Genomic DNA, 14993 nt, shown 5'->3' with positions numbered 1-14993 from the left:
ACAGAGGCCAATTAGCTTTCAGCTTCTTTGCATTTCATCACATTTTTTAATGTAATTGGGGCCAAAGCAGATTTAGAAAAATTGCTAAATTAAAACATAAAATGTATTATTACAGCACCACTTTGAGGTCAATGATTGTCATTTTATGCGCCTTTACACTTTTAGTGGGAAAAAATAAGGAAGAAGAAATAATGATTTCATCTTTAATGTTTGTATTTTCCAACAGTGTGCTTCATTTTTAGAAAAGGGCGTGAGGATGCCTAAAAATTGATGAGTTTGGCTAAACTGACAATTATAGAAGTGACATAATAGCACCTTAGCTCCCACACAGTTGATTTAACAGTCCTGAATAGGTATTCCTGTAATGTAACCCTCCATAATAAAGTACTTAGCTAATGTCCCTCGCCTTTGGAAATAACACTATTGCCACAGTAATCACCGCTGGGCACTAGAGTGAGCTAATATTTGCTGCTTACATTAGAGCAGATAAACACAGTTGATTCCATTTCTGACGCGTTTGTTCTTGCATTTTTAGCTTTGCAGGAATATTTAATGAAATATACCTCACCCTCTTTAAAGTGTCACTCCTGTCCCAGCCCCCTGCACACTGTTTCAATGACTGCTGAGCTATGATTGGATAATCACTGTTCTGGGGCGGGCTTTAGCAAACAGTCAATTACAGGGACCAATGACACTTTTAATATATGAGTATTGTTGAAAAACAGACACTTGATAAACTGTATGCATATTTATTTACATCACATTCACATTACAGCTGGTCATTAGTTCAACGCTACAGCAGAACTCTGCAATATACAAAAAGTGCTGCTGCAATTTGAAATCACAGTCAACTTCTTCCAGACTTTCAGCTCTAGTTGCACACGACGGCAAAACAAAACCGTTAGCATGGTTCCCTTCAAGTCCCCAAATCACAACTCCTAAAAAATACACAATTCAAATACCCCAAGATCTCAAATCTAAACAGTGCAAAAAAAAACCAAAACATTCAAAGCATATAATTCAACACAATTCATACCGAGGCAGAGACAGATTTTAGAAAGATATTAAAACAGCCACAGAGTTTCATCAAACAGACCCGACCAACACTTGTAATTCAAGTACATCATAGGTTTATGACTGAACAGCCCCGGTTCAGAGGGAATGATGGGAGTCGAGAATAAAATTCCTCTCAAACAGAAACAGAGCAACAGGTGACATTAAAAACTCAACATGTTTACAGACATCTTCTGCCAATCTTTTTAATGATATTGCACACCTAATAATTTAAATATGAGTCACTGACAAGAGATTAGTGAGTAAAACTGACTTTTTTGGTCAGTGAGAATCAGTAGAAATCATCTTAAAAGCATCGATAGTGACCGACTTAAATATGACCTGTATGCTTTTAGGTAAAGTGGAAGAGCAAAAGGTAGTAACGCCACTAACGCCGTAGTTTGTGATTATTTATAGAAAAGCTTTAAATTTGAACAAACTACCAGTCCTGCACATGAACTCGGCCTGAGTTTACTGAAACGTTGACAGGAGGGAGGCTGCAGAATAAGAAACAAATAAATACAGAGGGATACGGTGACTTTAACGGCCTTCTCTCAGTCCAAGGTGACAGCGCTGCGCAGTGCGAGGCGTGGCGTCGCCCCACCTATCTGCTGTTGATTAGCTGGAGCCAAAGCTCAGAGCAGGTCAGGCAGTATGAGGCCCGGGGGTTTGGGCTCCACGCAGTTAATCCAGAAATTGGCACAGCTGGCGTGGTACTGGTGGCCCCCGTACAGCAGCTTGAAGTTGTCCGTCTCCGAGTTGAACGCCTGTCAAAGTGAAAGGGTGAAATATTACACACCTGAGTGACATAATAACCATCCGTGCACACAGGAGGATAAGGACAAGGAATGAGACGCTTTCATATCCCCTTACCACTTATCATCCATCCCTCATCTTAAAGTTCGAATACTAAAAATGCGACTTCTGTTCATTTACAGCATGATTCACATCGTTTTTTAAGAGCAGCGCTGCGGTACGCAGTTCAGCATTAATGTACGTGACCCTGCTGTACATTCCAGCCACTTCAACGTCGGAGAAAATCTGCTTCTGGCAAAAAGGATTTCAATCCACGTGTTTGCAGGCATGCGATGATTACCTGCGAGGGAAGACTGCGTTCTCATTTATTTAAAATGGCCTGCATAAAACTGTACGTGAGTACTTATGCAAGGAGAAGAAGGCTAAAAAAAATCCACCGCGCATAAATAATACATAACCTCAAATAGGTGCAACTGGAAAGAGCAAATCTGTATCTGCAGAAGAGATGCACGAGTCACACTGGCACATATGGAGATGTGCTAACGGTACAGTGCAAGGCGGCGCTTTACACACTTTATGCATTCATCATTCAGTTTTCCACAGCTGACGTGTGCGTGTGTGTGTGTTGAAGCAGTGAAGTGAGGCAGCTGCATGCAGAGTGGCGTTAGTGTCGCCTTTCATTACAAAATATGATTCTAATATGTAATGAAAAAGACTTAATTGGGCTCATACGTCAAGATAATGATGTTTGAAGCTGAAATTACAGATCACGTCGTTCAAAACGTTAAAAGACATCTTGATGCGTGTTGCTTCGTCCTCTTTGGTTACACCAATCAAGACAAACAAGCATGAGACAGTCTTGTGATCACTGGACGATGTATATAACGTTTTTGTGGTTAATGGGAAAAAGAAAAATTCAATGGCACACACAAAACGGCACACTTGAACGTCTCACGAAAAACAGCCAAGACTGACCTGAGAGCTGAGGTTTAAATGGCAAAGAAATAAGGAATTGCCCAAAATATTTGCATTTGCTGATGGTATAAGGTGCCGCTACAGCAAAACAAGAGCTGGATGCTGATGAGGCTACAGTCTGTTTTTATAGACATTTAATGATCTTATCTCTGTAAAACAGTTGGGGCCAAGATGACGGTGACGGCAACACTTTCTCTTATTTCACCTATTTTGACTCCATCTGTGAAATTAGTCAGTTAGCAGCGCTGTCTTTGCCTCAAACTTGGCCCAAAAACCTGCTTCATAGCTTTCATCCACTGCTATCTATATATCTATCTAAGACTGAGCTAAGAAAATATTCTATGTCTGGTCAGCATCATCCTGCTGATCCATGGTTCACTTCACTGTTTTCACCTGTTGCTCCATATAATGATTTTGCTTTTGCTGAACTCGTTATTTAAACTTTCATGACTCTCCTTCATGTTAGAGCTAAATTCACTGTGGCTGTTATGAGAGTGAAATGTGGCCATCTGCCCCCCCCCTCCCTGGAGCGCTGTGCATTTCCACCGGGCCCAGCTGTAACACTGTGCGCCATCGGGACATGCTAATGTGTGTGATGTGCAGTTTAAGAGTTTGCATCCCTGGTGAAATCCTGGGAGCTGAAGCCGGAGAGAGGAATGAGTCATGTGCTGTGAATCATAGCCTCCCACGCAGAAGCAGAGACGCATGCAGAAAGCACCAACTGCATACAAAGTGCACCACAGCAACACACCATTAAGTCAGACACATCTCCACCTGCTGAACGCAGTCTGCGGCGCAGACGCTCCGCTGGATGAAGGGCTTTCTCACGCAAACTGAATGACACATTTCTCCCCTCTGCTGCTTCTCACACGCTCACATTTCACAAGCAGAGCGATTTCCTTTCAGAGCTCTTTTGTGCCCTGGCCTACTTGTTTCCACAAACCTCCACTTAGGACTGCCAAAGCGGGAAATGTTGGAGGGAGAGGATGCAAAATAAAAGGGTGGTCACACAGAGTGCACACTGTAATACCTCCTCCTTTCACCGCACAGCCTCTCCCTCTCAAACCTGCACTTTTCCATTCACTCTTTCACCTCCTCCTTAAGACTTCACCTGTGTGGCAGTGAATATAGGCCACTCAAGTCTGTTTTAACGACACAGATGCTGCACACCGTCGAGCCTTTAGCACAAGCAGCCGCTAACCCGGCTCTGAAAGAGGGATGAGAGTATTCATGCTGTCTTATGAAGCAGTGACAGAGAAAATTCACCTGACCTTTGCAGCTGCACGTAACGGCTCTGCATCCAGACTGAGCCCCTATCTGGTCGGATAACAGTAACATCTACTCTAAATCTGCTTTTCTATATTTAGAAATAAATAAATGAGGCATAATTACCCTTAACCTGCTGTCATTGTCTTTAGTCAGTGCCTGTAAGCACAAGAGGAGTCAGCATGTTGAGGCATATTCACACAAAGCCCAGAGGTGTGCACAGATGAGCAGCGAGCAAACATTCAGATCAGCCGTTTCACGAGGACAGAGCTCCCGTCTCCCTTTTATTTGTGGGTGAAAACATGAAAGGATCCATATTTTTACCCCTCCCCAGGGCTCCTACACATGTTTTATCCAACAATTTGAGATTAAGAGGTATTTAGGGATTTCAGTCAGAGTTGAGTATCCTGTAGTAGACAAGCCGCCATTACTGCGACGGCACAGCACTACGAAATCTGTCCAGCTGATCCTGTGTGTTGAAAACATGGCCACTTAATGCTATTAAAATAAAAGTTAAAATCTAAAATTTAGTCCAGTTTTAACAGACGGTTGAGTGTCTTTTCTGGGCAGTAAAAAAAAAAACAAACATGTTTGTCGATCACGTTCTGAGCGGCTTGCCGACAAACGATCTGCCGATGTGAGCCAATGGTTAGCCGCCACCCTGCTTATCTCTCGCTAGCTTGATAGCTGTCACCACAACATCATGTGCTCTGGATTTTTAGGAAATTCAAATTTGTCATGACAACAAAAGAAATCATGGTGTTGGGTGATTTAAGCGAGCTGTCTTCCTGCTGGGTTTCATTAGCCGATGTGACTCCACACAGCACTGTCACATCCAAACTGACGAGAGACACAAGTGGTTCGTTAATGTTACATCTAATGTCTATCTGGTGTCATAACTGATTTCAGACTGATGCTTAGTGACTGAAGAACTTCACACAGGCTACCTTCATCTGTCGGGGCGGTTAATGGCTTAATGGCTGTGGCTTAATTAACCCAAACATCAGCGTCAGTGTAAATGTGCTGAGCTCCACAGCAGTAATGGTGGCCACGTTTGAGACCAGAAATTCTTCTTTGTTCTGTACTTCCAAACTTATCCAGACAAGCATTTTGTGAATTGCCAATTTTTTTTTCCGGCTTGGTCTTATCCAAGTAATTTCTCTGATTTTCTCTTACTGTGTAGGAACCCTGCTAACCTGAGGCACTTTATATGAAGCATGCTGAGTCAGAGATGGGCAACCAAAAAACAGATTTACAAACTAAGATTTTGAGGAGATGGGGGCATTTGAGCACGCAGTGTGGATCCAGAATTGGTTAGCACTGCTGTCAAACATACTCAAATAAAAGCCACACAGAATAATCAATCCAAATCCTCGAGGCACTTAGAAACCTGCATTAATATAAATAGCCTGAAATGCTAAATTATTCACCTTAAAATCCTTTCCAGTGCTTCTCCCTGTAATTGCTCAAATTTGCATTCATCATTTAGCTGAAAAGTATCACTTATGATAAAACTTATAACCGCTGCTGCCTTTGACTGACAAACTGAGATGAGATGAAGCTGCTGCAGGCTGCCCATCCCTGCCTCCTGCCCTGACGGAGAAAAAGAGATAACACATCTGCTGCATCCCATAATTATCGGCCCATTATTGTGGACAATTTCGAGTCTCGCTGAATCTGAAAAGGTGAATTTGGCTCTGTTTGTGGCAAAAAAAAAGAAGGGCTAAAAATGTTACAGAATCTGCTGAAAGATTACAATTCACAGCACAAATTATGCAGAAAACACTGAAGTTCATCTGCTGTCAAGAATATTTCACATTTCTTTGACGCCACGTCAACATCTCCACCCTTCTGTACCTTTGGATGAAAAACAAATCAGTGCCTCTTCACTAAAGGACAATGCAACAATCAGCAGCGTCTGCTGTAGCCAAAGCCGTTCTTTCACTTCATTATGCTCTGAGGGGATGCTATTCTCCACTTGGCTTTTATGCATTCTTACCAGTGTGGCTCTGCCAAAAATGTAATTAAAAGATGGGTTATTAATCTCATGCTAGTGGCACAGAGACAAAATAAAACTGCATTAATTTTCAGCCTGCCTCCGTGCACACGAGGGTGAGAGACTGTGTCTGTGTGCAGGTCTATTATCAGCTGTACTCCCTGCTTATGACTAATGTGTAAGCCACATCTGCTCGCGTCGTAGATGCCTCTCAGTCAGCCATATCTTGCCTGGACCATCCATCTGGCTCTGGCTGAGCAGCAGAGGGAACGCGAGAAACAATCAGCGCCATCATCCTGCGCTCGAAACCGTAGGGTCCGAGAATACCATTAACGGCCCACGTCGATGAAAATCACCAACACCGTAGGCAAACAGCAATTCAGCACACAGCGCCGCAGTCAGAGTTAATAAGTGAACAGTTATCAGGGACGCCGATGGTTGTTAGATGAAAGTGGCGAGGTGAGAAGTTACCCCCAGATAAAGGCGACAGAATAGAAAATGAAACCCTTCCCTGACAAAGTGACGACCTCCGTGACCTTGAAAAGCCAATCCCAGAGTGCAAAAGCTCACCCGAGGTGCCAAAGTGACAACTCTCCTCTCTCACTTATTATTTCAGGAGTGCACGTTGTTATCCTCTGACACTTTTAAGTCATCATTTCAGTATAGAAGCTGGCAGACAACAACGACCCACGCTGACTGTTCGCTAAACCCCTCGTCCGATCAGTGGTTGTCTGATCACGGCTTAGCAACCGTAACGAGGCATGTCAGGCCTGTCGAGCGCTGGGTTTCTCCTCACGCTGAAGTGGTGCTCATGGGGCTCTAATGAGAGCGACACCCAGCATTCAGAGAGCACAGAGGGTGTTTTTCTCTCGAGCCTTCCCTAAAGGTGAGTGATTAAAAACAGCCTGTCTGCTCTAGCGTAAGATGCCAGGCTTTAGCACATCAGGCTAACTAGCTTGCTACCTACGGTGCTAACCCAGTGAGACCAGGGAGCGTGCCATTAGTAACTGGCTTAGTTTGTTCCCCACCGTGTGGAAGCTGATCCTTAATGCTGAAAGAGTTTAGGATGACATCTGAGGCTCTGCCCTGCTCTTTACTGGATTTGGATAAGTTTAGACCCCAGCCTCTCCAGCCAGTGTTACTGGATTGTGTGTTACATTAAAGACACTGGTTAAGCTAGTCCTCATCCTAAAAGCATGAGTGTATGTTTGTGAGCTAAGCAGCCGGACCGAGTTACTTCAGACTGACCTAACTACAGCTGATAAAATCTACACGCAAGTTGTGCTTTCAGCAGATAAAATCAATAGTTGCCGGCCAGAAATGAGCAGCCTGCTTCGGTCTGCCGCCGTCTGAAATGCTGTTTCAAAAATCGCTGTGAATTTTGAGCCCTTGAGAGGGGCGGGGCTTAGTGAACATAGCTTTGGCTGATTCTGAGTGTTGTTCGCCTGCGAGAGGAGCAGTGGAGAGAGTGTGTCACTTTGGCCCCCCTGCCGGGCTTGTCTGCTAGAGGAGAACAGGCCCCCCGAGGTCCCCAGTGGGAAAAGAGTGGAATGAGGTTGACAGGTGACTGTCTCATACTCGTTTAAACAGACGTCCAATAGTGCTTTCTTCTTTGTTCTGTAAAACGTTTCAGAGTCAAAGAGATGTCAGTTGTTATCCGCTGTGGATGAGCACATTAACATCTATGTGAAAACTGAAAGTTATTCTGCGTGTGTGTGTGCATGTACAAACCTTGCTGCGGGCGTCGACATTGAGCAGACACACCCCACAAGCCAGCTCCTTGGCATTCTTGATGCCGTGCCTCAGAATACAGGAGGAGAAATCGAGGGAGCTCTCATCAGGCTGCGGAGACAGAAAGCACACGCAAACATATTAAACTTCCTGCCGCGGGGCAAAATGTAGTCATTTCTGTTCCTATAATAACAGCAGTGACAACAAGTCTGCTTACAGTAAACATCTCCAAGCGTCATCAGCTTTTCATAAAGACCCTGCTTGACTTCGACTACGAGGAGGAAAAGCAAACAACATGCATCTCTTCTTTCTCCAGCATGCTTCAATTAAACTTGAGTTCCTTTTTGTTTTATCCCCAGAGCTGCTAAGTCAGCTCCGTGCAGCATGACAAACAATATTCCTCCTGTGCGGACACGAGCAGACAGCTGGGTAAATAAATCTATACAGTCTTTGTCATCCCTGTTGATCCGAACGCCCGCCGACCAAAAGCCTCCGACAACCAAATCAATGAATCATTGATTTTAACCTAATGGGCCGACAATACTGGATTCACTGACATTTTATTTTGTTATCGGCGGCCTTTTTATTGTGAATTGAGCCAAAATGCTCTGTTATCGTGTGTGTTTGTGTACCTCCTGTCTGGGTGACAACAGAAGGCCCTGAAAGCAGCTGTGCACATAAATCTGTATATTTACTGTATAACTGTGCTCTATTTATAGTTTCTGGAGCATCTTACAGCGAGCTTGGCCAGAGACATGAAGCCCATGAGGTTGTTCCACACACGACTGATGTCCTTCAGCAGCTGCTGCAGCTTCTCGGAGCACACGGCTGTCGCCTTGATGCCCAGCTCCACGCGCCTGGTGACGCGATACACTTCCACCACGCCTGGGAGAAACACCACAAGCATACAATTCACAAAAACATGTTTTGTGGGTATTTTTCTTCCATTTTCAGGAGGCGCGCGGTCCGGCACTGTGACACGTTTGCCACTCACAGCTCATTAAAAGCAGAGAAACACAGTGAGGGCGCAGGACCTTGTCAGACCAGGCAGAGATAAGCCATCACACCAGAGCTCGTTTTAATCTTGTCCTCTCTGCGCGTCTGTCCTTCAGAGGGTGTAAGGCCACACACAGGGTTCTTTAACAGTCCTGGCTTGTTTATAGTGGTGTGTGTGTGTGCTTGCGTGTGTGTGGTTTGAGACTCCTCACCCAGCAGGTACTCCATGCCTTGAGCGGACTGGATGACCTCGGTGCAGACAGAGGAGCTGCTGATGCCGTTCAGGATGTTGTTGGCTTTGGTGATGACCTTAATGTGGGAAGACAGAAGCCAGCATTAGGACTTATATCCTGTTTTTGCTCATCAGTATCAAACAACAGCTGACCAACGTTTACACCAGAAGCTGAGGAGCGTAGCATTGCAAATTAATAAATATTCCAGCAGGAGGCGAGAGCGGGCATTTTTATTCAAGTTATGTTTTCCTTTGATGCGCCTGCCACATATTCAGGTGAGCAGAGGCTTTTCGATTTTTCAGAGGGCACTTAAACTAACTCGTTTTAAATCTGAATCCTGAAGGTACGTCTGCGGGCTTGGAAAAAGTAATTTGTCTCAAAACATAGCCGATAAGAAAAATGTCAGCAGGTTGAAAAACATTCCGGTGCCATTTGGTTATCTTAATTATTCTATGACATTTGTATAGCCGCTCTCACAATTAAGTCTCACCGTGGGACAAGGTCAGACACAGGACACAAACAAATACAAACCTCCAGAGCGTTTTCCAGACACCTTTGCCACTCGTAGGCGTAGCGTTCGCTCTCCTGCAACGACACAGCGGAAAATTATCTCAAATGAACACCAAGGCAGAACAGAACAGAGGAAAATGTCTGTATTCTGCAGCCTTTAAGTGAGCATTGTGCTGAAATCTGGCGGTTAAGAACGACGCTAGCACGTGGCGCAGTTAACGCCGGACCCTCCTCACCTCCACCTCCCCCGTCAGGTCCTTGTACTTGTCCCTGATGACGGGCAGGGCGGGCTTCTCGCTCAGAGTGTTGGATCGGTCTCTGAAGGGCTGCTCTGGAGCCGGAGACGGGGGCGAGCGCCCAATCTCCTTGTCGCCCAAACTGTGACTGCGTTTGTGGGAGCCTGAGGCAGGAGAGGAGGGAAATGAAGAATCGCAAACACATACAAACTTCTTTTATTTTTATTTGTGCTCTATATCAATTCAGCAACCCATGGCGATGACTCATTTTGAGATATGCACCTGTTTGTTTGCAATCATTATACTTCCATTCTGTTACGGCTAATTCCTCCCAGACAAGGACAGCATGAGTAAATACTTAATTTGTGACAAACAATAATTACGTACAAAACAGAGGCACACATATGCGGCTATGAATTATTCATAGGGACTCACAGACGGACAAATCCTGGCAGGGTACCACAACAAACACATGCTAAACCCAGACTATTCAAATGGGGCTGGCAGTAAGCGTGCGTGTGTGTGTGTTGTCCAGACACAGGTAATCCACCCATCCAACTCCTCCACCACCCACAGAGACCTGCGTCATCCTCCCCACACCCCGCAGCCCCACCGTGATCAGATTACTGTTTCACGGGGTGATGAGGAGTAAAGCCCTCTTCTTCACACAAATCAAACCCAGCACAGGGAGATAAATCTACGAGGCAAATGAGCTTTTATCACAGAGCAGGAAACACTAATAAATTATTCGTGGAACGTGACACCAGCGAGCAGCGGTTAAAAAACGAACGGCTTTTCAGTGGATACGGTTAATTTCTGCTCGTGGATTTGTTGGCCTCTGCTAATCCGTCTCACCAGTCACTGCCATCAGAGCAGGGCTGTCATCTCAACACTGCCATCTAATGTCTGACGGCTTTATTACAAATCAGATGGGCTTAACAAGTGGGGGCGGGGTGGGAGAAGATGCTTGAGGAGATTGTTGCGGCACCATTTTAGGGCCAAGGGCTCAGAGTTGGCCAGGAGAGTCTCTTTGGGCACAATGTTGATATTAACATCACATTATAGAGCTGAAACAAATGAGTTAATGAAGTGGTTTGTTAATCATTTAAATCATTTATCGAGCAAAAGTGGACACATTCATTCAATCCAGCTTCACAAATTGCTTTTGTCTCTTTAATTGTAAGCTTTGATGTTGGGCAGATAAACCCATCTGAAGACATCATCTTGGGTTCTGGTAAAATGGGATTTTTCAATATCTAAATATGCTTCTTATGACTGATTTAACAATGCAATTAATTATTTTCATTATTTCCTTAATTAACTGATGTTTGGTCTGTCAGAAAATAGTCAAATCTAATGTTCCCAGAATCCAAGGTGATGTCAGATAAATGAATGATGGAAAACACTGTAAGCTGTGTTTCTATCACATGTCGTGGGATCACCATGAGGACTGTGACTCACCTTGAACAGACAAGTCAAAGGTTGCCAGTTCATTCTTGATCATCTCCTCACTGGACTTGACGTTGGCCTGAGCGCTGGCTTTGAGGAAGTCCGACTTGCCAAACTTAGGCTTGTCTCCCTGGAACGCTCCAAACTCATCGGCGGCCTCGTTTTGGTTTCCCTCGCTCGCCTCGGCCACGGCGGCGGGCGAGTCCGACTTCTCGGAAACAGTGCTTGCAAAGTCCCCGAAGTCGTCCTCGGCATCGGCGCCACCCTGGTCGCCGGAGCCAAAATCAGCAAAGGCTTCGAACTTGTCGTCTGTCGAGGAGGCGTCCTCGGCGGGGAAGGAGGTGGTGATCTTAGCTACGGAGCTGCCTGTGATGTTTTCGGTGCTGCCAAAGGTCAGCTCCTTCCTCTGTGTTGGCACTAAAGATGGGAGGGAAGCTCCTTCCGAGCCATGCGACTTTCTGACCTCACTGGGCAGACAGTCCTCCCGGTCTGACCAGTCATAGCTGGCCAGGGTGCTGAGGGCCGACGTCCCAAAGGGGTCAAATTTCATGTCGTCTCCCTCTGCAATGACAACACAGACATACCAGTGGTTCCTAGGAATAGCACATATGCTGTCATGACAGGCGGTAGATTGAGCACGATTTATGTTGGATTACCACCTCACTTATCTCCAGTTCAACTGACGTCTCTTTTCTGCTAATGGGAGCAGACAAACTCAGGCATGTAATGAATCATAAAGGGTCAGTTCACCTAAATTACAAAACACATTTCCTCACTTACAGCCCAGATTCCTGAAAGGCTGCGATGCTGTAGAAAAAAATGAACCTGTTCACCTGTGGAACGTTCCAAACAGGTGTTTTTGGAGCGTCCCACATCTTTCTCAGTCTTTTGCTGCTTCTGTCCCAACTAGTTTGAAACGTGCTGCTGCATCAAATTAAGCAGATATTTACAAAATGAAGCTGCTGAGCTCAAACATTAAATACAATGTCTTTGCACTGTTTTCACTTGAGTGAATATCAACAAGGGTTGTTAAATGATGGCATCCTGTTTTATGTTTTACACAGCGTCCCAACTCTTTTGCAGTCGGGGTTGTACTTGTCGTGGTGTCTGGCCACGCAGATGGCTTTAATTGTATTTGCCAGGTTTTGATGTATCTGTGAATTTTGTTTGTGGCGCTTAAAGGATTGAAAATTGCACATTCAGGGAAAAATCAAGAGAACACAGAGGACAGTTTTCATCGAAACAACTTTCAACCAAAGACGCCGCTCCTGTGAAAACAGTCCTCTGAGGACTACCCATAGTAACCTTTGCCTTGCTTTTGAAAAGAAATATTTCTGTTGAATATCTGAAATATAATTTTTCACCCTGCATGCACCACAAGTGAAATTCCACTCTATTGTGCTGGGACGGAGCTGGAAATATTACACACATTTCAAACTACGTGCAGATAAAAACTAAAATACATGTCTAGACACCAGTGCGTGTAAGAGAGAAAACACGTTGTTATTTGGGAGAACTGACCCTCAAAATAAACATCCTGTGTTGCATCGCCCCTGCTGCGTAGCGCAAGAATAAGCTCTGCAACACACAGCAATCACAGACATCATAATTCAGCGCATTTATGATGCCGACTGCCTCATTATTATACTTGCACTTGACTAATTCTTGTTGTAGTCACAGTAATAATACCTACTGCGCTGGAGTAATACATGCTCTTGCTCACATTTTTGAGAGTTCTGTTTAATAAATTATCTCACAAAGGGTAAACAAGATGTTTGGATGTCTTGGCTGAATCATGTTTATGAGAAGAAAATTACTGTCATCATTTTACTGAAGCACAATGAACACTGAGGCTGCTTTTCTCCCTCTACCCCGGCTTCGTGTTGACACTTGCCGTTCTGATTGGTGACAAACAGCTCGAAAAGCATCAATAAAAGATCTTTCCTGTCACTACATCTGCTCTGTTTCTCACACTGTGTTGTGTTGATGCAACACAGCTTGTGATCAGTTTCTTTAATACGAACTGACAGCGCGATGCAGCTCGCACACATTTGTCATCGCTTTAATATTCAAGCCTCCCTCTCTGTTCCTCTCACACGCTCGCAAAGACACAAATCGACCTTGTTGAACCCTTCCTATTTTGCAAGACCCTCAGATGCAAAAAGCAATTTGTGAAATTGACAAGGACCTAGTGCCGTAAGCCTTGTGTCGTTAGATCACTTCACGGCTTCTCAGGAAAGGAAAGGAGAAAATAAGACGGTACGCATTTCAGCAATACCAACAGTAATATTTATTACGACAACATGAGTAGAGAGAAAGAGAGAAAGTCACAAAGTACTGTGAAAGAGGTCTATCATTACAAGAGGTTCGTCAAACTAACACTTGTAAAATTAGATTTCAGTCATTGAGAATACAAGGGCATGCAGAGTCAGGAGAAAAGGAAGAAAACAAACAGCGAGAAGGTAAAACAAAGATAATCCGAGGATATAGAAGCAGAAACCAGAATGAGAAGGCACATTCACAGACTAAAATCAGTACTTCTGGGAAGATGACAAACTTTGTTTTACTATTAGGATGTAAAGCAACAGGTGTTTTTGGAAAATACAGAACACTTGAAAAGCCAGTTTGAAAAGATAATTCAAAGAACAAGCTCAAGGCAGGAAGCATTAACCCTTTGAGGACCTGAGGGGGAGAATACTGTCGGTAGAGCATCCCAATAATCAATGCTTGTTTCGAAAGGGACTTAAAAAGGACTTACGAGCCACAATTTAAGAGGCTGACACTTTTTTACATTTACAATTATGAAATAAGGTCGTTTAGTCCTGCTGTTTATTCTAATGGCAAAATAAGAGCATATGATCACAATATCTGCACTAATCTGCCAGTAAAAAAGTGGAGTGATCTTCATTCAAGCACTCAAAGGGTTACAGAAAAGAAAGAGGGCCATCCTCGCACCTGACATCCCAGAAAGGGCCTTCATTTACATCCAATCACAGACGCAGAAACAGATTTAAAGAGACAGTATCCTTTTTCTCTTGCTACAGTGATTGTGTGTCAAAGCAGGCTAATGTGCACAAACTCGTATGCTCCCCTAAATAATAGCATATCAATATTACTCAAGACAACAATGTTTTGTTTTCAGTGTTAACCTAAAGTATTGAATCAACATTTTAATCTTACTGAATATGTAGGCTAGGTTTAATTTTACATAGTTGGCAAAGCACAACAAGATCAAGGAGTCTTTCGTACTAAGATCTCATATTCCTGTAATAAAAATACACTATTAAATCTGTATGTATACATTTTTTTCCTTGATAAAAACAACTTGCAATACTGTTATGCATAAAATGCTATCTTGTATTATGTTCTTGTCAATTTCACAAATTGAAAAGGCAGGCACACTGCAGCAGAAAGCAAGGCAGGAAGGGTAATACTAACTTCATTATGTTCTCAGAGAGCCAGACCGTAGAGCCACACGTGATAATTCATGCTGCAATATCACAGATAACGGTTTAAAAAAAAGAAATGAATAAAGAGAGAGGAAGAAAATCAGATTCTTTTTGTGCTCCAGACTCAAAAGGAACCTCACAAAAGAAATACTGTCTCTTTAAGGTTACGTACATGTCCAGAAACACAGTGCAAAGCATGATGAGGTGCTCAAACCGCTAGGCCTGCTACACTTTAACAACAGGTGAGTCCCAGAGCTCTCCAAGAACAACAACATCGGATAAATAAGGGTGGAAAAGACACGTGGAGCAGCTGTTACAGGAGTGTAAAAGCGTCTTAGGAATG

The 14993-nt window shown here is 44.0% G+C and overlaps 1 protein-coding gene across 8 annotated transcripts in view; it reads right to left on the bottom strand.

The window, feature by feature from the left end:
• Positions 1-733: 733 nt before the first annotated feature.
• Positions 734-14993, bottom strand: part of synrg (synergin, gamma) — a 35957-nt gene continuing 21697 nt past the window's right edge. For 5 of the 8 annotated variants that reach the window (XM_070969846.1, XM_070969841.1, XM_070969844.1 and 2 more), the window contains 9 exons: positions 11214-11762; positions 9753-9916; positions 9538-9591; positions 8986-9082; positions 8514-8662; positions 7778-7888; positions 7625-7663; positions 4177-4209; positions 734-1820 (listed from right to left, as the gene is read on the bottom strand). In XM_070969846.1, coding sequence (XP_070825947.1) covers positions 1689-1820; positions 4177-4209; positions 7625-7663; positions 7778-7888; positions 8514-8662; positions 8986-9082; positions 9538-9591; positions 9753-9916; positions 11214-11762 — 1328 coding nt within the window. In that variant the 3' untranslated portion in view covers positions 734-1688. The remainder of the gene's footprint in view (positions 1821-4176; positions 4210-7624; positions 7664-7777; positions 7889-8513; positions 8663-8985; positions 9083-9537; positions 9592-9752; positions 9917-11213; positions 11763-14993) is intronic. The other 3 variants (XM_070969848.1, XM_070969843.1, XM_070969849.1) reach the window with 1 other exon arrangement.

Source organism: Chaetodon trifascialis, chromosome 9 (genome assembly GCF_039877785.1).
Source record: "Chaetodon trifascialis isolate fChaTrf1 chromosome 9, fChaTrf1.hap1, whole genome shotgun sequence".
Classification (NCBI taxonomy): Eukaryota; Metazoa; Chordata; class Actinopteri; order Chaetodontiformes; family Chaetodontidae; genus Chaetodon; species Chaetodon trifascialis.
Note: the sequence above shows the minus strand (reverse complement) of the source record. Positions and strands in the feature narration are given on the sequence as shown.